The following is a 22,175-nucleotide window of genomic DNA, read 5'->3' as shown; positions in this document are numbered from 1 at the left end:
GAGAGAGGGAGGGAGGGAGAAAGAGAAGGAGAGAAAGAGAGACAGAGAGAGAGAGAATATGAATCTATAGATTATGAGACTTAAAAGGCATATCAATCACAATGAATGTACAGACTTTATCTGGCTCCTGACTCAAAAAAATTATGGGGGTGGGGGGTGGGAGATGAGGGTAAGGGGGATCGAATATATGGTGATGGAAGGAGAACTGACTCTGGGTGATGAACACACAATGGGATTTATAGATGATGTAATACAGAATTATACACCTGAAATCTATGTAATTTTACTAACAATTGTCACCCCAATAAATTTAATAAAAAAAAAAAAATTATAAAAGCAGGCCAATCAACAAACAAATTGACGACTGGGAAAATTTGACACTGACTAAATATTTGAGAACATTTAGGAATTATTGTCAGTTTTGTTCAGGTATGATAATAGTATTGGGTGTTTCGGTTTTTTTTTAAAAGAAGCCTTCCATTTTAGAGATACCTGAAGTATTTATAAATGATATCTGAGATTTATTTTAAAATAATCAGAGTTGAGAGGGATGGAGAATGATTATCCATGAGTTGATAATTATTGAAACTGGGTGATGAGTATCTATGGCGGATCATTAACACTCTTCACTTTTATATACTATATTTGTAAGTTTCTATACATTTTTTAAAGCCAGTTTGCCAATTCATTGAGAGACTTGAATCTGACTGAGTCTAGAGCAGAATGGGTTCCTTGGCTAGACTCAGTTCTGGTTCAAAGCCCCTATTTGGCTCCAGGCATCACAGCTTGCGGATTACCCCAGTCTGGGAGTTGGAGGGGGGATACTGGGCATAAGGGTCTTGGACAAACGCTTTTGTCTGTTGCATTCCAAAAGAAAAAATGTGTCAAGCTGTAAAACACATCCCAAGTGGTAAACCGCCTTGGGAACGTGTCACAGTGCTAGGCAACTAGAAAGGGGGTTTCCTTCAAACAATTTACAAGACATTAATATTCAACCAACTGCAAAGGCTAATGGTCAAGTTCTGCCTTCAGGCCCTGAGGCTTCAATGCAGCATGAATAGGCATTTTCCAGGAGCTTCTGAATAGAGAATCTGGGCCTGTTTATGTAAGGTCTGGCCTTAAAAAAGTCAAGAATTTATAAGATTAAGGGAAAAAAGTTCAGCTGGCACCCTGTGCTTTTAGGTTCACGTTATGGGACAAAGGAAAGCGAAGCAAAATGCTGTCCATTAAGCACAATTCAGAGATTCTGCCTGGGTTTTCTACACCGATTCAGACAGATTTCTTCCTTTAGTAGGTCAAGGCAGACCTTCCATGCTAATTTAAGAAACGTATTCTTTTCTTCCTAGTTTACGTTTATCAGAATCTAAAAAGGTGCTTAAAGCCTATTTTTCAGTTTATCATTTGTAAAAGCTGTTCATTTTCAAGTAAATGTACTCCTAACATGTTTTGAAAATTGAAATGACAACTAAGTTAATTACAATATTAAGAAAAAAATATCATTTTCAATTTCATGTTTGTTGATTTTAAAAAGTAGTTTGGGACAGTGGTTTAGGGAATCTAAGCATAGTAAAAAGCAAGATAATAAAAATTTTGGAGTCTATTAATCATTAATCGCTCTCTCTCTCTCTCTCTCTCTATATATATATATATATATATATATATATATATATATATATAAACATTATTAGTAGAAATGAACCTAAATATATACATGGCATAAAAGTTCCCAAAAAGCCCCAATGTAATTGCAAGCAGCACAAATTATAATAATATTCATATACTTAAAATAGCAGCTGGAGTAAGAGTTAACAACAAAATTTCAGTTTCTTGAAGAGCATTCCAGGGTAGGTTCATTTGCCCAGCAACCAAACCAAACTAAACCAAACCAACCAAACAAAACCACCACTGAGAAAAAAGTTTTTGAAGCCCACTTGACTTGGAGAGAGAGCATTAAGTGATTATTTCTATGATTGGAATGATAAAAGTCATGCTACAAGCTCAGCTTCCTGAGTGCTCCAGGAGAATGCAGGTACAGGGCCCGCTGGGAGTACATCAGGGAATCTGAAGGTTAACATGGCAGCCACGGAGTGATGGAAATCAACTTCAGGGGATTCAGACAAGCCTTTATGCTCACAAAAACCCAAGTAGTCAAAGGAAGTACTTGTATCCTTTTCACCATAGAGGCCAGTAGTCAAGGAAAATATTATAATTCACCTGAACTAATTCCTCCATTCATTCAACCTCATGTGGCAAAATATGATAAAAATAATCACACATTTATTTTAAAATGTCTACATAGCTTATAGTCCTCTGAAAGAGGCATTGGTAAGACCACTTCCCTCAGACATTTTAGAAAGGAAAAACCTTACCCTCCCATTGAAACCCCTGCTGCCAGGAAAGTTGCAGAAGGGTACAGACTGTGTATGTGGTGAATAACTGTCTCCAAATCTTCAGTGTTAGCGCAACAGTAAGTTCTTGGTGTCTATAAGCAGTGATAGGTAAAACACAAAATTTTAAATTGCGAGGTTAATGATTTGTATAATGCAGAAATCTTTAAAAAGAGCAACAAATCATAATAAATATGAGAAAATAACCTTTGTTTGCACATACTATGAGTAATAAAAATTTATAATTTTCCTATCTTGCAGTACACATATATGCCATTTAAAGTCAATGCTATTCGACTTGGTACTAACAAAAAGACTGATTGTGCAAGGAAGGCTTGACAGAAATGAGCAAGATCAATACAAATACCTTAAACAGATAATGCAGTATCCTACTCAGCTGTGTCTCTGACTAAACAAGAACAGAGTCAATTTTGGAAGAAAAATGGTGAAATAAACTTTGTTTTATAGAGAAAAACAAAACAAAACCCTATGCCTGACAAAGCCAAAGTAATTCTTTAATAAAGAAACAAGCAAGGAAACAAACAACAAAGTCTTTCCAATAACGTCACAAAAAATTTAAATTGTGGCTCATTTCTAACTGGAGAACTGTTTTCTCTATGCTGAATGCTGACTACCAACGAAGGAGCGTGGTTTTCTGGCATTGCCTTCACTCTAGATAAAGCAATATCCAGTCTGATCTATTAATTAATTTTTTTTACAATAATATATCCATATAGCCCCAGCTGCACTAGGCTGAAACGGACACTTAAAATGTTAAAATATGTAAAGCTGATTATGCTTCAATACGTAATGCATAAAAAAATGGTTTTCATGTAAACTTCATCAATAAAGGCTTTGTTTCTAGCAGAAAAGCTTCACAGATGCATTATTTGAGATCTGGGAGGACAGGGCAATCCTGTCTGTAGAACAGATGTGAGAATGTGTGTAAGTATAAAGTATATATGTGATAAAATAACCAAAAATTTAATAACAAGGAGAGGAATCTGGTAACATTACTCTAATAAAAATACTGAAATGAGTTATCTGTACAATCTCAATTGTAGTATTTCAACCAACCGTGATCACAATAGGAAGGTATGTGTCCCCCACCATTCACTCATTAATGAGTAGTCTGAGAAAGTTACAATTTTCCATGCTGCCTCCAATTAACTCAAGCCTAAAACACTACTACTGCCTACTATCTTCTTTCTGAGATCTGCAAATATGGAACTGTCCAGGAGATAAAAGTTAACCTGACAGTATTTACAATGGCTAACTTTTATTGAATAAATTAAATCTGTGTCCACAAAACCTTGAAGAAGAATTTTATTAGAATATCTATTTTATAAATAAGAAATTGAGTTTAGAAAGTTTAACTCCTATAACACCTGAACGGCTGACTAAACTGAGATAAAAACACTTTGTGATTAAATGCATTTATGCAATACAAATTCAAGGTAAAATCTAAATAGAACAATATCTACTTTCATGCTCTTTCACAGTGACTGCAGAATTAAGCAGTAAGAAAAAATCATCCTTACTTGGTATTTTTATTATATGTGAGTCTCTTCACATTGCATAGCTTTAAAATTTCTGAATTACTTATGAATAAGTCACCAAAATGTACTCTTGTTATGCTGGCTTTAAGTGAAGTATGTGTGCCCATGTACGTACACATGCACACACACAAACACATGCAAACACAGAGTTAGGGCACACAAAAAAATGGTCTATGAAAAATGATTAGGATCAGAAAATTTTAGTGCCAGGAAGGAACAAACGTAGCACCTGGTTCCTTATTTACACATAATGAAATTGAGGCTCAGCAAGGTTAAGTAATTTGCCAAACGTTACAAAGTAGCAGAGCCTAATATATATATTTGTAATACCTAAACTAATTATTGTAAAGCACTGGGATTCCATGAGGTATTTAATAAACAAAGCATTGTCTGGCAACCTCAAATACAGGAACTTTATTTTTCCCTAGACGTTTTTTTCCAAACGGATTCCATTAAAATTGAAACTGAGAATACTGGTGTAGATCAAAGTCGCTGGAACGCTGAAACTCAGCAAATCTAGGGCCTTTCCAGCATGATCTGCCTCCTCCAGCTGCTCCCTTGGCTTCCTCTTCTCTTCCTGCAGCTGGCTTTCCAGTTCCTGCCCAGTTCTTGTCATTCTGCCCTCAACCCCAAATGTGGGTATTCATTTCCAAAAGTTTTGTCTTAGACCTGCATCTGCTTCTCTGGTCAATATCCAATTCCTGAGGGTCTTATCTACCTCCATAGCTTCATCAAACCACTTTTATGCAATGACTAAACCTAAATCTCCACAGTCTTATCTTCATCTTGAGCTCCAGATCCAAAATCCAACTTCTAGCAGCCAACTTCACTGTAATGTTGTGTCAGTACTTCAAACTCAAACTGCCCCAGAGTAAACCCTTTTCTCTTCATGAAAACCTCTGATGCTTCTCCTAACTTCCCATTTTTCTATAAAGGACACCTATATTTTCCTAGTTAAGACTGTAAGTGGCATTGCCTTCTCCCTCTCCCTGACCCTTATAGCCAATAAACTGCTAAGTCCTGCAGCTTCTTCCTCCTCAGTATCTGTTGCAGGAAACACAAAAGACCCCTTCTTTCAATACTAGTAAGGACTCGATATATTAGATTCTCTCACAATGGCCGGATACAAGGATGTGTGAATGCAAGCAGTTCACCTGCAAGGTAATACCTGGAATTGCCAGTAGGGGAGTGGTGACGTGGGTCAGGAAGGGTAGGAAGTCAGTGAAGAATATGTTACCAACTGTTTGTGGCTGTGGGCAACTGGGACTCAATCTTCTTGGGGCACTTTGGGAGACTGTGTTGAAAATGGCTCAAAATTATCCCCACCAAGTGGCAAGGGAGCTGGGTTATTCATCTACCAGTTCTCTTCAGTCATTGGTTGAAGGCTGTACCTGGAAGATGTTAACTCCCTGGCACTTCCGGTCTGCCCTGAGCACAGGTCCAGCAAGCTCCAGTGACTAGCGAAGGCCCCCAAAGATATGTGGGCGCTTGCAGTTGGAAGCCATCAGGTAGGCATGCATGAAAATGGTTAAGTGCCGGGGGGCGGAGGCGGGTAAGAGTGTGGCAAGGGTACAGCACCACCTGCCTTGCTACCAGGCTTTTTTAACCTCTCACCTGGACTGCTGTGATAACCTCTTTAACTGGTTAACTCCCAGCCTTCCCTGACAACCACCCATAATTGTACCTCCCATTTACTGTCAGATGAATCTGTCCAAAGAACACTTCCAGCTTTAATTGATTACGACAGTATTTCTGCTCAAAATTCTTCATTAGCTTTCATTGCCAAGTGAACTAAGGACAAATTCCTCTGCCAAGTGTTCAAGGCCCTCAACAATATGCCAAGCAATCTTTCTAGCTCTGTATTTTACTATTTCTCCATATGTATGGATTCAGGTCAATGGCACACTACCGCTCTCTTGACTGCTAGACCTCTTAATATCCTCGCCACCTGTGTAAACTTCATCTGCCAAGTGTCCTTCACTGTCAACTCTGCCTGTTGAAATCATGTCTTGAATAAATGTCAGACAAGAGGTAAGACTTAGCCTCTCATCTTCAGAACCTCACAGCCTTTCCCAATTCTACCCCTAATTGTCCTGGTCAGCGGGCTCGCTTCCTTCCTATCTCTGTCTCTTTCTATTACAGTTTTATTCACCTCTACCTCTGACAGTCAATAAATACTTGTTGAATTAAACTGAAACACATAGGACTGAAAATGAGAAGAACTGATTCGTAAGTTCTCATATGCAAAACCATGTGGTTACATCATATAACCTCCTGGTACTTGGTGGGCTCCAACAGGAAACATCATGTGCCTTCTTTCTTCACAGGACTTGAGTTCCATTAAAGGAAAGATTCATCCAGGGCACACAGCAAAAACACTCATGGGGGCAATACACTGAATTGGTAGGTCTGCCAGAAATTTTATTCAGGTCTGAAGATATAAGTAGCAGCTTCTTAGACAAAAACTGTTAGTTAATTCTCAGTTGCTAGGGCTACTAATGCAACCAGCCACTATTCTATTGCAGTAATTCCTGTTTTTCTCCATGCTTCCAGAACAGAGGTAGAATAAGTCACACCTAATCAGAAAAAGGATGAAGGAATACCTGGCAGGATTCAGCTGGGTGGTGAAAATCTTTTTAGAGTGCGATGAAAATGGGAAAGCTATTCTGGAAAAATGCAGAAAATCTAAAGGATAGGTAACCTTCTAGCAGATGCTTGGGAATAAATATATTATGTTAGAATAATTTGACAATAAGTACAAATCAAGATTGTTCAAATTGTTCAACTGCAACTATGATCAGAGAGAAACAATAGCAATTTGTTTTATGGCTGTTAGAGATTAGTTTTTTTAAAAACATTGAAAAAATAATGAAATGAAATTAATTCTTAATTATTCATATATAATAATGGGAAAAGCATAAAGCAATATTTTATATTTATCTATGGATAATATCTAATTTATCCTTCTTAATCAACTTCCAAAAAGAAGGCAAATTGATTTCTCCCTAACCTGAAAGAGAATTTTCATGTCCTGGTTTAGAAGTCATTTGTTTTAAATGCAAACCGAAATGCAAATTTCATTATTATTTTTTTTTTTGTCTAGAAACAAATTTAAATTTACCCTGTTAGTCAGGTAGCCTGACTCTCTAGCTACTCTGGGAGGACATTAACTTGCTTATCTGTAGAAGTCATAACCCAGGACCTTTTTCTCAATGCTTGGAGAAAATTCTGAAGAATTCAGTGCATTCATACCCACATCTGATGGAGCCGTTGTTGTTCTGATGGGGGCAGAGGGAGGAGGAAGAGGTTATTTTTGGAGCATTTAGGAAAGGGCAGACTTGAGTTCAGTAGGAAGGTTTTGAGTGAGGTAAAGGGAATGCCTGAAAGGTGCAAGCCTGACCACTGAGCTGTGCCTGGCTGGCCCTGCCCTGTATGCGCCTCCTCCCTCAGATCATAAGGGTGGTGGTGGTGGTGGTAGACCTTAATTCCTTCTGAATGCCCCCTGCAGAAAACAGGGCTCAAGAGGGGAAACAGCCCTACAACCCCTCCTACCCCATTATCTTCCATGAAAAAGCTAAGATGGAAAAGCTTAGTAGAAAACAAGAGCAGATTTCTCTAGATGTGAGTCCTTCATTAACCACCCATTATCTGAGGTGGAGGCAAGAACTCTCTGGTTAAAAACGCTCTTATCTCTACCCCGAGATTTTCAGCGTGACTTGACATAAAACCAGTGCTGAAAGACATTCTACCTGACAGTTTGAGTTCCTGCCCTAAGACCACTAAGCATACTTATGATCTCAGGCCTGCCATTCCACTTCTTCAGAGGCATCCTCATCTACAAAATGAGGTTTTAGGGTTAGAGGATCTCTGAAGCAGAGCTACTCAAAGTGTCAGTCCAGGATCAGATGAGGTACTGACAGAATGGAAATTAGCACGCGGCTTCTGTCACCAAGAGAGTATTGCTATGGTAAAAAAAAAAAAAAAAAAAAAAAAAAAAAAAAATCAGCTCAAAGCAGTATGCTTGGAACTCAAGTTGGTTGAGAATTCTAATTGCAGCCCCTCATCGTGTCAGAGATTATTAGGTTGGTGCAAAAGTAGTTGCGATTTAAAAGGTTAAAAATTATTGCAAAAACCACAATTGCTTTTGCACCAACCTAATAGTTTGAGAAGCTGAAGTTGGTCTACAAACCACACTTGGAGCAGCTCTGCTTTAAAGTATCTTCCAGCATCTATTCACCCTGTTGGCCCTCCCTTACCTGCTGAACCAGCTCTTATTTGAACTGGAAAGTGCCAAAAGAACGCTTTTTTAAAAACAGCTTTATGAGACATGATTCACATACCAGAAAATCCACCTACTTAAAGTGTACAATTCCTGGTTTTTAGTATACTCAGTTGTTGAAACACAACTACAGTTTTAAAACATTTTATCACCCCACAAAGAAAATCTACAGATTTGCCTAGTCTTAATATTTTACACAACTGGAATCAGACAATATGTGATCATTTGTGACTGGCTTCTGTCACTGAACATATTTTCAAGGTTCATCCATGCTATAGCATGTATCAGTACTTCATTCCTTTTTTAATGCTGAATAATATTCCATGATATCGACAATACCGAAATTTACTTATCCATTTGTCCACTGATGGATACCTAGGTTCCTTCTATCTTTTGGTTTATTTGAATAATTCTGCTATAAATGCTTGTATATAAGTTATTGTGAGAACATATATTTTCATTTCTCTTGGGTATATACCTAGCAGTGAAATTACTGAGTAATACAGTATCTCAATGTTTAACTTTTTGAGAATGCCAGACTATTTGATTTTTTAATTAAAAAATTTTTTTTTCAATTATAGTTGACATTAAATATGACATTAGTTTCAGGTGTATAGCATAATGGTTAGACATTTATATCTTACAAAGTGGGAGGATTTTCTTCCTGGGCTTAGGGACACAGAAGTCTGTATGACCCTATAACCAAAAGGAGGGGACCCCTATGTAGCTTCCAACAAACTCAGTTTTGGCTGAGTCTTTGTAAATTATCATTCCTAACCTAAGCTAGGAACATGGCAGTTCACAAAGTAATCATTCATATTAGGGAGTTTGTGGATAGCTTTCTGGATCCCTATCCTTGAAAACCAATCTGTAGACAGCAAGAAAAAGTACCATCTACTCCAAGGACTCCAAGAACCCTGCAGAAATATCTGAGGATCAGTCTCCTGAGACGAGGACTATCTATCTCCTACAGCTAACAGCCCCAGGGAGGGCAATGTGCAGGCTTCTCATTTCCCAGGGAGCAAGGCTTTTGGCTTTCCCTCAATCCTGCAATGACTAATTGTAAATCAGGACAATATGGTGGTGGAAAATTTTTCTATTTTTTTCTTTTTAAATTAAAGTTTATTGGGTTGACAGTGGTTAGTAAAGTTACATAGGTTTCAAGTGTACAATTCGGCAATACATCATCTATATATTACATTGTGTGTTTACCACCCTGATGATGGTGGAAAAGTTATACTGTATTCTGCTTTTCAGGAGCCATAGTAAGCCCTATAGATTCTAATATATAAACAACATACTTTTGTTTGTTGCAAAACTTTTATTTTTGCATTTCTGCCACTCCTAGGAGACTGCTTACTCTAAATTCCATTTCATCTTTGCTAGCTCTTTTGGGTTCATTTCAATTAGAGTCTGTTCCTTCCTGTTTAATCTTTGCTGATTCATCTCTCTCTTTTTTTTTTTTTTTGGATGCCTACCTTAAGGTCTTACTTACTCTAAATCTGAGATACATTAAATCCTTTCTGGAACAAGGTGAGGTATAAATAAATATAAGAGTTCTTCTGGTCTGAAACAGTAATTGTTCACAGCTTTAAGGCAGAAAGGAAGCGTTATCAAGGAATCTAAATATCAAAGGTAGTTTTAATAATTAATATTGGCATTGTTTTTGTGATCCATTAGGGCACAAGAAGTACATATTAGATTATAATTAATTTACTCCCTTAAATTTATTTTTTAAAGCAGTTGTTCTAAAAGGATACAATTCTAATTACATTTTGGTCATTTTACATCCTTATTCTTTCTTAAATTAGATCATATTAGCCTTTATGATACAGATATTTGCTGGGGGGTACTTAATCAGAACATAACCCAGTGCACTGTGTAAGAATCCAGAGACCAAGCTACTTTTATCCCCTTAGAACTCAGTGAATTCTTTAAAATTTATCTATCTATCTATCTAATCCCTTTGTAAGTACTCAGTGTTCTTGGAGATTTTTCAAAAATCCAACTAAAGTTTATGACTAAAAGTTACTGAGTTGTGGCATTCTTTCAAAGTAAATTTCCAATTAACTTTAAATGCTGAGGTTAGAAGGGTTTTCAAGCTTCCTCCTTATCTTTCTCTCTCCTCCTTCCTATTTGTTCTGTTCTAAGGTGCTATCCATAGACCTTTCTCCCCTTGGCTCTATAAACTGTCCCCAAGCAATCTCAACCACTCCTAAATTCCAATTCCACTTGTGCATTGAGAATCTGTTTCTTTCTGTAGCCTGCGCATTTCTCCTGAGGGTCATTCTAGTATATCCAACTGTTTTTATCCCAAAATTTCCACCAGGAGAATCTAAAAGCACCATAAACATTTAAAACTGAATTTATTTTTTATTACACCAGTATCTCACCAAATTCTCCTGAATTTCCTATTTCAGCAAATATCAACGCCTTTTACCAGTCTGCCGAGCTAGAAATGCCAACCTTGATTCCCTTATCTTCACTTCCCACAATACAATTAATATTCTTTCTGCCCCATGAATACCCCTCATTTTTGTGTTCTCCTCTTCCCTACCAGCTTTCAAGATCTGGATAGATATATAGTGAGTGCTTTCTAACTGACCTCCTAGCCTCCAGGCCCTTCTCTTCCATTTCTTTTCTACTCAACTGCTTTAAGTTCTCTTTCTAAAACATGATGATGATCAAATTATTTCATATGTCAATTATAATCAATAAAGCTGAAAAAAAAATGTTTTTAGTGTTAATGATTTGGTACTAGTTTCCTGGGGATTCTACACATGACTCTTCAAAATTTGGTCCTAGCCCTTGTAGAAGAATTCCTGTCACTTCTCGAATAACGAGAGGGAGTACAGCATAATGGTCAAGAATATAAGCGCATAGTCAGATTACCTGGGTCTGAAACCTGGCTCTGAATTTCTTGGCTAGGGCAAGTTCTTTACCTATTTGTGCCTCATTTTTTTCACTTGGAAAATGGGGGTGATGGTGGCAATGCTTTCCTAAATTATTGAGCTGTTTCTCTTGCTGAATATTAAGTATGAAAAGGCATTAACATATATGCTAAGGACTCAGTAAACATTAGATAAAATTATCATCATCATTATCCCTCTAGAAGTAAGTACTGGCTATTCCATACTCTTTAATACCTTGCGCTTTATGCTGAGAAAACTTCTTTATCCCCTCTCCTGGTTCAATACCGTAACCTATAAGACCCAATACAAATTTACCTCCACTACAGTGTTTTTCCACCTTCTGCAGGCAATTAGTTATTCCATCCCTTTATGATCTGTAGCCTTAATAAATCTTCCCAGTTACACTTAGGTCTCTGCTGTGCATATTTTTATGTATGACTCTCTCCTGCAACTTAAGTTAAAGCTGTTAAGGCTTAGGGTTGTGTCTAGTAAGTGTACACTCTTTACCCTACTGCCTTGTACAGTGTCTGATTTAATAAGCATACAACACAGCTTTGCTGAATGAACAGAACTTTGTCCCTCACTTTATGGGACCTAATGGAGTTTCCTTTGCAGCATGTTGTTTCCTTGATAGCCTCAGACCATGTCTTCCCCTCTTTGTGTCCTTGAAGCACCTAAGCAGGTACACAGCAGACAAGAGCTGCTCAAAAACGATTAGCTTGGTCCAGGGCCACAGTGACAAATTCAAACCTTTCCCTTTGGAGTACCTACTGTCTGTCTACAGGATTCCTAAACAACTGGATAAATAAGGAAATGTGAACCTTCACATCAAACTATTTATTATGAGGCACTTGAGTAAGACACCATAAACACTTTATAACTTTTGCTTTCGAAATCACATTGATCTGATTCCTCTAGAACCTAAGTCACTTTAAAGCCAAGAGAAAGAGCTTCCTCCCACCGTGTTCTCATAAAGTACTGACATTTGTGACATGATTGTAAATTTTTATTTCCAGCATGACTGACTCATTTATAGTCTTAATAACATTCTCTATCAACGACTGAAAGTTTCTTTCCATTCTGATAGAATTGCCTTTGACCCATTGAAGTGGTGAGGGACAAATAGTTGAAAAGCTTCAAGAAAATTTCAGTGAGTATAATATTTCTCACTGCAACTCACTGGTTTAACATTAGATAGAATGATGATTTTCTAAGAGATGGAAGAACTTTTATCCTAGCAAAAACTTTAGGGGGTAAAGAAAAAAAAGGTCAATTTAAAATATTTCCTCTATGCAAACTCTGGTGGGCAAATAGGCATATAACATAGTAAATCCAATTGACAACAAAAGCAAATTTCTTAAGTGAAAAAAAGTATTACTGTACTGGTTAATTTGTTTTGTACTAGTTAATTTTTAAAGAAAATGTGTTTTGCATTAAAATGATGTAAATATCTATTGATGTTAAAATATAGTAAGTACAGGGCCGGCCCGGTGGCTCAGGCGGTTAGAGCTCCATGCTCCTAACTCCGAAGGCTGCCGGTTCGATTCCCACATGGGCCAGTGGGCTCTCAACCACAAGGTTACCAGTTCAATTCCTCGACTCCCGCAAGGGATGGTGGGCAGCAACCCTTCCAACTAAGATTGAACACAGCACCTTGAGCTGAGCTGCCACTGAGCTCCCGGATGGCTCAGTTGGTTGGAGCGTGTCACCTCTCAACCACAAGGTTGCGGGTTCGACTCCTGCAAGGGATGGTGGGCTGTGCCCCCTGCAACTAGCAACTGGCAACTGGACCTGGAGCTGAGCTGCGCCCTCCACAACTAAGACTGACAAAGGACAACAACTTGACTTGGAAAGAAGTCCTGGAAGTACACACTGTTCCCCAATAAAGCCCTGTTCCCCTTCCCCAATAAAATCTTTAAAAAATATATATATAGTAAGTACAAAAGTTAAGTTACAAAATAGAACCTTAATTTTTATAAAAACAGAAATGTATTCCATATTTTTAATTTAAATATAAGATCTGGATGAAAATAGACTGAGGGATTCCCCTGGTTGTATAATTATAGGTCGTGCAAATTTCCTAGGTTTTTGGTTTGTTTGTTTGTTTGTTTTTGCTTATCTGTATTTTTCCATGATGAACTTGTATTGTTTATATAAAAAGAGTTAAACAAAAAAAAGAGTATGCTGGGCCGGCCCAGTGGCTCAGGCAGTTAGAGCTCCAAGCTCCTAACTCCGAAGGCTGCCAGTTCGATTCCCACATGGGCCAGTGGGCTCTCAACCACAAGGTTGCCAGTTCAATTCCTTGACTCCCGCAAGGGATGGTGGGCTGTAACCCCCGGCAACTAGCAACGGCAACAGGACCTGGAGCAGAGCTGCGCCCTCCACAACTAATACTGAAAGGACAACAACTCGAAGCTGAATGGCACCCTCCACAACTAAGATCGAAAGGACAATAACTTGACTTTGAAAAAAAAAAAAGTCCTGGAAGTACACTTTCAAACACAAAGTCAAAAATAAATAAATAAATAAATAAAAAATAAATAAATAAAAAGAATATGCTATTTGTTATAAAACTGGAAATGATGCTATTAAAAATTAAGCTGTTAGAGCCGGCCCAGTGGCTTGGGCGGTTGCAGCTCCATGCTCCTGACTCCGAGGGCTGCTGGTTCGATTCCCACATGGGCCAGTAGGCTCTCAGCCACAAGGTTGCCAGTTCAACTCCTCGAGTCCCGCAAGGGATGGTGGGCAGCACCCCCTGCAACTAAGATTGAACATGGCACCTTGAGCTGAGCTGCCGCTGAGCTCCTGGATGGCTCAGTTGGTTGGAGCGCGTCCTCTCAACCACAAGGATGCCGGTTCGACTCCCACCAAGGATGGTGGGCTGCGCCCCCAGCAACTAGCAACGGCAACTGGACCTGGAGCTGAGCTGCACCCTCCACAACTAAGATTGAAAGGACAACAAATTGACTTGGAAAAAAGTCCTGGAAGTACACACTGTTCCCCAATAAAGTCCTGTTCCCCTTCCCTAATAAAATCCTTAAAGAAAAAAAAATATTAAGCTGTTATTAATTAAATTTACTTACCAAGAGATTCTCCCCTGCCACTCCTCTGTTGTTAAAAACCACACATCTAAAAACCAGAAAAAAATTTTGTTATTTTTACACATGATTCTTGCTCACAATACAATATTAAAATCATCTAACTAGCACTGTTTTGGAATACTAAAAGATTTTTTAAAATCTGCTCCAAAGACATGAGAATGCTTGACAATTTCATGTAAATGCACTAAAATACATTTTCAGTTCTCTAAATTCAATATATGGCTTCAAATCAGAAAACTGTATATTGAAGTGATATTAAATTTTCCTACTAAAAGCAGAATATTTACAACTTCTTCCTCTGCACATGCGAGAAGCCTCGCATCTGAGCTGGTAGGATGCGCTCTCACTATGCTACTGCCAGGTGTTCAGTTGATTTAGGGGAGGAAAGACCCTGAGTTTTCTATAATCCTGTTTGCCTCTCCTGGGCCAGTGGTCACGTGTAAAGGGCTTAGAGCAGTGCTGGCTCATGTTAAGTACACAACGACAGTTATCTATTAGTACCGTGTTTCCCCGAAAATAAGACCTAGCTGGACCATCAGCTGTAATGCATCTTTTGGAGCAAACATTAATATAAGACCCAGTATTATAATATAATATAATATAATATAATATAATATAATATAATATAATATAATATAATATAATATAATACCATACCCAGTCTTATATCGTATTAAAATAAGACCGGGTCTTATATTAATTTTTGCTCCAAAAAACGCATTAGAGCTGATGGTCCGGCTAGGTCTTATTTTCAGGGAAACATGGTATCAGGATAGTTGTAGTGCCATGCTAGCTTTAAAAAGTCATCCTATATTTAAAATATTTAACTCTCCTTAAGCTTTCAGTTAACTTTAACCTGAGATGTGTTTTTTGCCATCCTCAAACAAAATCCTGACTTGTGTCTGCACAGGTTCTCTGATTTAGTGAATCAATATTCATGTCAATTAAAATTCATTTTGTTTTTGACTGTTTACTTAGCTAGTCAATCAAGGCAATTTAAGGTTCTAATTCCCTTCTCTCAGGATGCTGCTGATGATTGCATGGGTTCTAAGCACCAATGAGCTGACTGGCTTACAGAACATTCAACAAATCTGACTCTCTGCTCAGGGGGGTTAGATTTCAATGTGATATTCAGGATACGTTTCTGCAAAGCAATTCTTTCTTGCATCTGAAAGGTTATAAAGAGAATTTTATTAGGTCTAACTAAAAGAAGAGAAATGTTTAACAATCTCAGAATTATAATTTGAGAAAAAGCTGGAAATACTACATTTTATTAACTAGTCAAAGGAAGATCTTACATATACTATAAAAACACGAAGAAAAGTTAGAGGAGGGTCAGTTAGTCATTGATCTTTTCTCACTAAAAAAAAGTGGCAAGACACACTAGACATAAAGAAAATTTAAGTTAGCCACTTGTATTTACTTGCATAAGCACCTAAATTACACATGAATTGAGGCTAAAGTTAATTGTCACCTCGAACCTTGAAGCTCCTAGTCATTCAGAACAGGCCCACTTTTAAAGTGCAAACACTACATAAGGATAAAAATGGCTTCTGGGGCAAGATATCACCATGTGACTGCCACGGAGAGAAAAGAACTAGTGAGGGAAAAGAAAAAGATGATCTGCAAACTCATGAAAAAGCAGCCTATACACCTGGGATGTTCTTACAAACTGCAGACTGGGATATTTGCAGTTTTCGTCAGGCAACTTTGAAAAGTGGATCACAGCTCTGGTATCTCTTGCTAGAGGAGGAATTATGCTGACCTCTCCATAGGCCTTTGTGCTTGAGAATGTTCAATCAGTAGCAGTCATCATTGTATAGCCATTGCTAGCCTTGGAAATGGGGCAGAGAGATAAGGAAGAAGGAAAAGGCGAAGCAGCTATAGAGGAAGGCAGAATGAGGGCTGCTGTTCTGTCTCTTAATCCCACTCCAGTTGGTGATAAGCAACCAGCTTTTTCTTTAATTTAACTCCTTTTCTGCCCCAGCAGTCATCAGGGAACCCTTTACACATAAAGCTAAAAGAGCTGGTTGTGAAGTGACAAGAAAAAATTTCTGAGATGTTCTAAATTAAAAGTACAGGAGAGGGTGGAAGGAAGAGATGCAAAGGGGTTAATCAGTTAACCACAGAGAAAAACCAACAAAAGGCTGCTCACACTCCTTAGTGTATTATTGGAATTATTATGTGTATGTTAGAATTATTAAATTAACTCCCAGGTGGCTATCTCTAGGATTATCTAAAAAGACAGAACAGCCAGGTGGAGTTGAATCCCAGGAGCCTCTGCTTCTTCTTCACATATGAGCTTTACAGACTCTGATGTAGACTCTACTGTACCTATCTCAGAACTAGCCCCACTTCACCTTCTCCCATGCCCTTTGTCTGTAGCTAATATAAATAAAGTCTTTCAGAATGATTTGCATCTTTCTCCCCGCTACTCAACATATAAAAAAACACTTGCAAAACTTAGGGATGACAGACATGTTTGTCCTTTCTACCTAGCCATGATGCTGGTGGTTCATACTTCATATCCCAGAACTGGTCTTTTTTTGTTAGCAATGGCCTAATAAATCCTCTTTTTAAAAACAACACTTTCAGCCATGGAAGCTAAAATTTTTGTTCAATAGAAACAACTACTATTACTAAAGCACTAAAGCATTCAATAAGCCTCTGTTAACTTTGTAACAGCTTGCTTCAAATAATTTTTACAGGGCTGGCCCAGTGGCTTAGGTGGTTGGAGCGCCATGCTCCTAACAACCAGATCGCGGGTTCGATTCCCACTTGGGCCAGTGAGCTGTGGCCTCTACAGCTAAGATTGTGAAGAACGGCTCTCCCTGGAGCTGGACTGCTGTGAGCAGTCAAAGGTTGGCGTGAGATGCCGCGAGATGGCAACTGACTACTTCAGCTGGGGGAGTGCAAGGCTCATAATACCAGCATGGGCCACACAACTAGACTGAGAAACAACAGCTTGAACAGGAGTGGGGTGGCGGGGGAGGCGGAAGAAGGGGGGAAAAATAATAATTTTTAGTTTCTCCCAAACAACTTTAAAGGGTATGTACATAAGAAAAATCATTCTGCAAAACTTATTTTTCCTGCATATTTTAACTACGTAAATTTTCTTCTCAAAACAGGGAAAATATAAATAAAGAGAAGAAATACCAAATAAAGAGTAAATTTGATAATAAGAACTTCCAGTGACAATGGAATACATTAACGAGGAAAGCAGGTGAGTCTTCTTTAATGAAGGTGAAATAAAAGGCAAAGACATACATACAGCATAGGATTTCTCAAGCTTTAGCACTATAGACATTTTGGATCAAAAAAATTCTTTGCAGTGGGGGCCATCTACAGCCTCCTTATTTGAGAATCACTGTTACAGTGAGATCGACCAGATAGCCTTGAATCTGCTCTAGCCCGGTGATTTATCAGGTGACCTTAAGTATTTTTCAGGTCCAAGATACCACAAGTCTTTGATTCTAAGGATAGAAATAATAATCAGCAAAGGGTGGAGCGAGAGAACATTCAGAGATCACTACACTGATTTCAGTTAGTAACAACAACAGATAATATTTATTAGTGTTTGCTATTTGCCAGATCATGCTTTAAGCACTTTACATGAATATTAATATTGGAATGACTCATTCATTCAAAAATTTATTAAACAGAATATTTACTGAACTAATTTTAAGATTGAATTAGAGCTTATAGGAGAAAAATGAAATAAAAATATAAGGTTTCTGGCCTCCAGGAGAATATAATCTGAAAAGAAATGCACCATATTTTCAGTTGAGTGACAACAAAAGTGATATCACAAGGCAGTTTATGATTCAATGTCCAATGAGTTATATAGATAACAAAGCTTTATGATGTCAGGATGGGCAAAATTGATTAGGAAATGATTCATGGAAAAAGCAGATAAATCTTATGCTGAGACTTGAAAAATAGTAAAGATTTCAGCAGAAGAATAGTATGAAATATAATATGGGTTCAAGGGAGCAATCTGAGCAAAGGTATAAGGTAGGTATGTATAAAACTTTCTAAAGGATGAGAAAATAGATCTTAGCTGAAACATGGTACATGAAGGTAATGGTATAAAATAAGGATGGAAAAATAGGTTAGGACCAAAATAGGTATAGGGTTCTGAATGCTAGATTAAGAAAAAAATGACAGGAGGATCTGCTTCCAGGAATGTCAGAGTATATCCTATTGGGCCAACCCTTCCATAGAATAACTATAAACTCTTAACAGATTATAAAGGCAATGGAGAACAACCAAAAGCAGGCAGAAACTGAATGGGAGTTGACTCTTGGAAGAATAAAATGGCACTGGGTGAGTTTCCTGTTTTTATAGCTTTTTGCCTGAGGGAAGGCACTGATTGGTATTACTCAATGATGGATAAAAGTCAGATAGAAATGCTCAGGATCATGGGCTTGAAAAACTAGAAAACAGAGTCGGTGCAACTATAGCAATTAGAAAATGAGGGGGGGAATCTCAGAAAAGAGAGAAACACAGAGGGAGACTCCTAAATTCTTGGTAAAAACTGGGCCAAAGCTCTGGATGACCCTTCATTTATACATGTGTGAGGCAGACTCCAGACAGTCCAATTAAGGATAAAAAAACTGAACAGAGATTTCAGCTGCTTTCTACCACAGAGGAGAAAAAGTTTGAAATTTGAGTTTAGCCAAGTCATCTACCTGATAAAACAAACAAGCAAACAAACAAATAAATATCAGTACTCTTTGTAAAACTATAACAGAATCCAGAGTCACTACAATGGATCATTCAAACTGTCCAGAACACAAAATTACTAGACCATGGAAAAATAGCAATACATGACCAATATTCAAGAGATAAGAAAATCAGTGTAACTGATACTGAGATGACCTATATGTCAGAATTAATGGATGAGGATTAAAAGGAGCTATATCACTATGTTCAAGGACATAAAAGAAAATAAGCTTGTAATGAATTTAAAAAATAGGAAATCTCAACAGAGGAATAAAACTTTTTTAAAAATTGAAAATTATAGAGCAGAAAAATACAATATCTGAAATAAAAATCCACTGGATTTGCAAAACTGTGATTCCAATCTAAAGATGAGAGAGAAAAAAATTGAAAAAAAATGAATAGAACCTCAGTGATTTGTGGGACCATATCATAAGATCTAACATACATAAAATTATGGTTCCAGAAGCAGAGAAACAGAATGAAGCAGAAAGATACTTGAAGAAATAAAGCCAAAATTTTCTGAATTTGACAAAAATACACAAACTCATAGACTTAAACAGAGAAAGAAAAGTGGTGGAGAGAATAAAGGAACAAAAAAAACAGACAACAAATGAAAAAATGGTAAATCTTATATCCATCAGATCAATAATTACATTAAATATAAATAGACTAAAATTTCTAATTAAAAGGCAGAGATTGTGAGACTGGATAACAAAGCAAGACCCACTATATGCTATTTACAAGCAATAAATTTTCATTACAATGATATAGATACTTTGAAAGATAAAGTATAAAGAAAAATATATAATGTAAGCAGTAAGCATAAAAGGTTGGAGAGGCTACAGTAATATCAGATAGACCAGAGATAAAGAAGAGCATTTCATAATGGTAAAAGAGTTAATTCATAGGAAAACTAACAGTTATAACTGTTTATGTGACCAATAACAAAGCTTCCAAACACATGACACAAAAACTGCCAGAATTAAATGGAGAAATAGAAAATCCACAATCATAGTTGATTTCAACATCTTTCTACCAATGAGACTGATAAAGATGTAAACAGTCTGAATAACACAATCAACTATCTTAACCTAATTTAGATTTATATAATACTACGTCCAACAACATAATACACATTCTTTTTAAAAAAATGATAATACCTGGACATTTTCAAACAAAGGTCACAAAGGTATTAAAAAAGATTAACATAATTCATGTACCTTTTTCTAGAGTGTGAAGCATCAAAAATCAAATACTATAATTAACAAGAATGTATTACTGACTGAATTATACCCATCCTATCACATGGTAATGGAGTACAGTGAAAGTTGACTCATAATTCAAGAAACTCATTCTCGACTCATAATTCAAGAAATGCAGCTTATTCAACTCTTTCCCTACAAAATCTATTCCCTGAGTAGGAAACAAGACTTGTTTGCCTGTCATGTCTTGAATTTCCCTGATAAAACTGAGTCGTATGATATTACAAGTCTGTATATTATCACATCATCCCCATGGGCAAAAATAATGGGATTCGAGGAGCTAGTTGTTGCCAAGTTAACAGCCTGAGATATCCAAGGTTGTAAAAAAGTAGTAGAGTTTTCAAGAATGATCAACATTTCAAAGAGTCCAACAGAAATCATACCTTTATCTGTAAGGCTGTACATTTGAATCTTAACACTGTCTAATTTTGGTGAAATATATTAACACTGTAGTTCTGTTTTTAGTTGGTAAAATGGGGATAATAATGTATATATCTTGGAATTCGGTACATATTAAATAAGATTACCTATGTATAGCACCTAGTATGGGGCATACCATGTAGTAGGTACTCAACAAAGATAAATTTAATTAAAGCAAACCAAAATGGCAATTCTGGTTATCTCTTGCTGCTCATAAACTCTAAATGGCCCTATGAATTAAACAAACAAACAAAAAAGACCAAAAAGTTAATATTTAATTAATGCAGTTTATTTTTTAGGCATAATATTTCTAAACCAGTGTCCACAAGGGGAAAAAAAGAGTCAACGTTATCCTTAATGTGAGGAAGCTGAAAACCTTATTAGCAACAGGAGTGCTCTTTCAGTAATCTCATAACATTTTTTTGGAATCTTTCCTTTCTTCCATTAGCTCTAACAGTTTTCTGATTAGTTCTCCCATTTTCCCTAACATTTTCAGTTGCTTACTGATGTTCTCTTATTTTATCTTAGTCATCTGAGTTCTAGCTGGATCCCCTGTATTTTTGTAGACTCTGTCAACTAAAGACCTAGTTGAATTAGGATACAGAAAACCTAATCACAAAAGTGTTCTACATTCACAGTGCTCTGAAGTTACAGGAATTATTCCAGAGTCACAGGTCATTGTTGGAAACTTTATTACTCCAAACCAAGTCAGAGACATATATGTGTTCAGGATGTAGATTTTAGTGGCCACTCCACCTTAGCAAGGCATTACCTCCCTTCTCCCTGTACCACCCATTGCCTGGCCAGGCACACTACTGTCTCTGGACCCTCCTGGGATGGTTTCTTGCCTGGTAATAGCGCCTAGGCAGTAAGTACCTCATTTTCACCTGATCAGACCAAAAGAGTGAGGCTCTTCCTAAACCAGACAATGGCCTGATTCATTCCTTTATGTTTCTTTTTCAAATGGTCTTTATGGGCCAAGTACTGGTTAATGTTCTTCATATTCATACATGCAACGCTCGCAACCCTATGAGGTACAGGTATCTTTATAGATAAGAAAACTGAGGTACAGATTAATTTGTCCAGGGATCAGAAGGTAGTGTGTGACAAAGCTGAGGTCTGAATCCAGGCAGATCCGACTCAAGAATCCACTTACCCACCTCACTCTGCTCCCCTGTGCAATCTAAGCGACTAACAGTGAAGTCTCTTTTTCCAAAGAAGATGGGCGCTCTGAACACATAGTACCCTTTGAGTCCATACCAACTCTGATAAAAAGAGCTTTGTCCCTGAAAGTTTGTTAATTGAGATATCATTTTTATAGTGGAATATCTAACAATTAGATAGATGTTGTTAGGTCCCCAGAGAGTTTGTTAATTGAGATAGCATTTTTATAGTGGAATATCTAACAATTAGATAGATGTTGTTAGGTCCCCAGAGAATGGAACCACTTATCAGTATGCACCATAACTTTTTCCAGAAATATTTTCATTCAGTGCTTTCTAACATGCATTATTTCATTTAGCCAGTCTC

The 22,175-nt window shown here is 37.3% G+C and overlaps 1 protein-coding gene across 1 annotated transcript in view; it reads right to left on the bottom strand.

Moving 5' to 3' along the window:
* ABHD3 (abhydrolase domain containing 3, phospholipase) overlaps positions 1-22,175 on the bottom strand; it is a 36,655-nt gene that overhangs the window by 7,135 nt on the left and 7,345 nt on the right. The window contains exons 4-5 of the mRNA XM_019741283.2: positions 14,221-14,266; positions 2,370-2,482 (exon numbers count right to left, since the gene is read on the bottom strand). Coding sequence (XP_019596842.1) covers positions 2,370-2,482; positions 14,221-14,266 — 159 coding nt within the window. The remainder of the gene's footprint in view (positions 1-2,369; positions 2,483-14,220; positions 14,267-22,175) is intronic.

This window comes from Rhinolophus sinicus, linkage group LG09, assembly GCF_036562045.2.
Source record: "Rhinolophus sinicus isolate RSC01 linkage group LG09, ASM3656204v1, whole genome shotgun sequence".
Taxonomy (NCBI): domain Eukaryota; kingdom Metazoa; phylum Chordata; class Mammalia; order Chiroptera; family Rhinolophidae; genus Rhinolophus; species Rhinolophus sinicus.
This window is presented reverse-complemented; position numbering and strand designations above follow the sequence as displayed.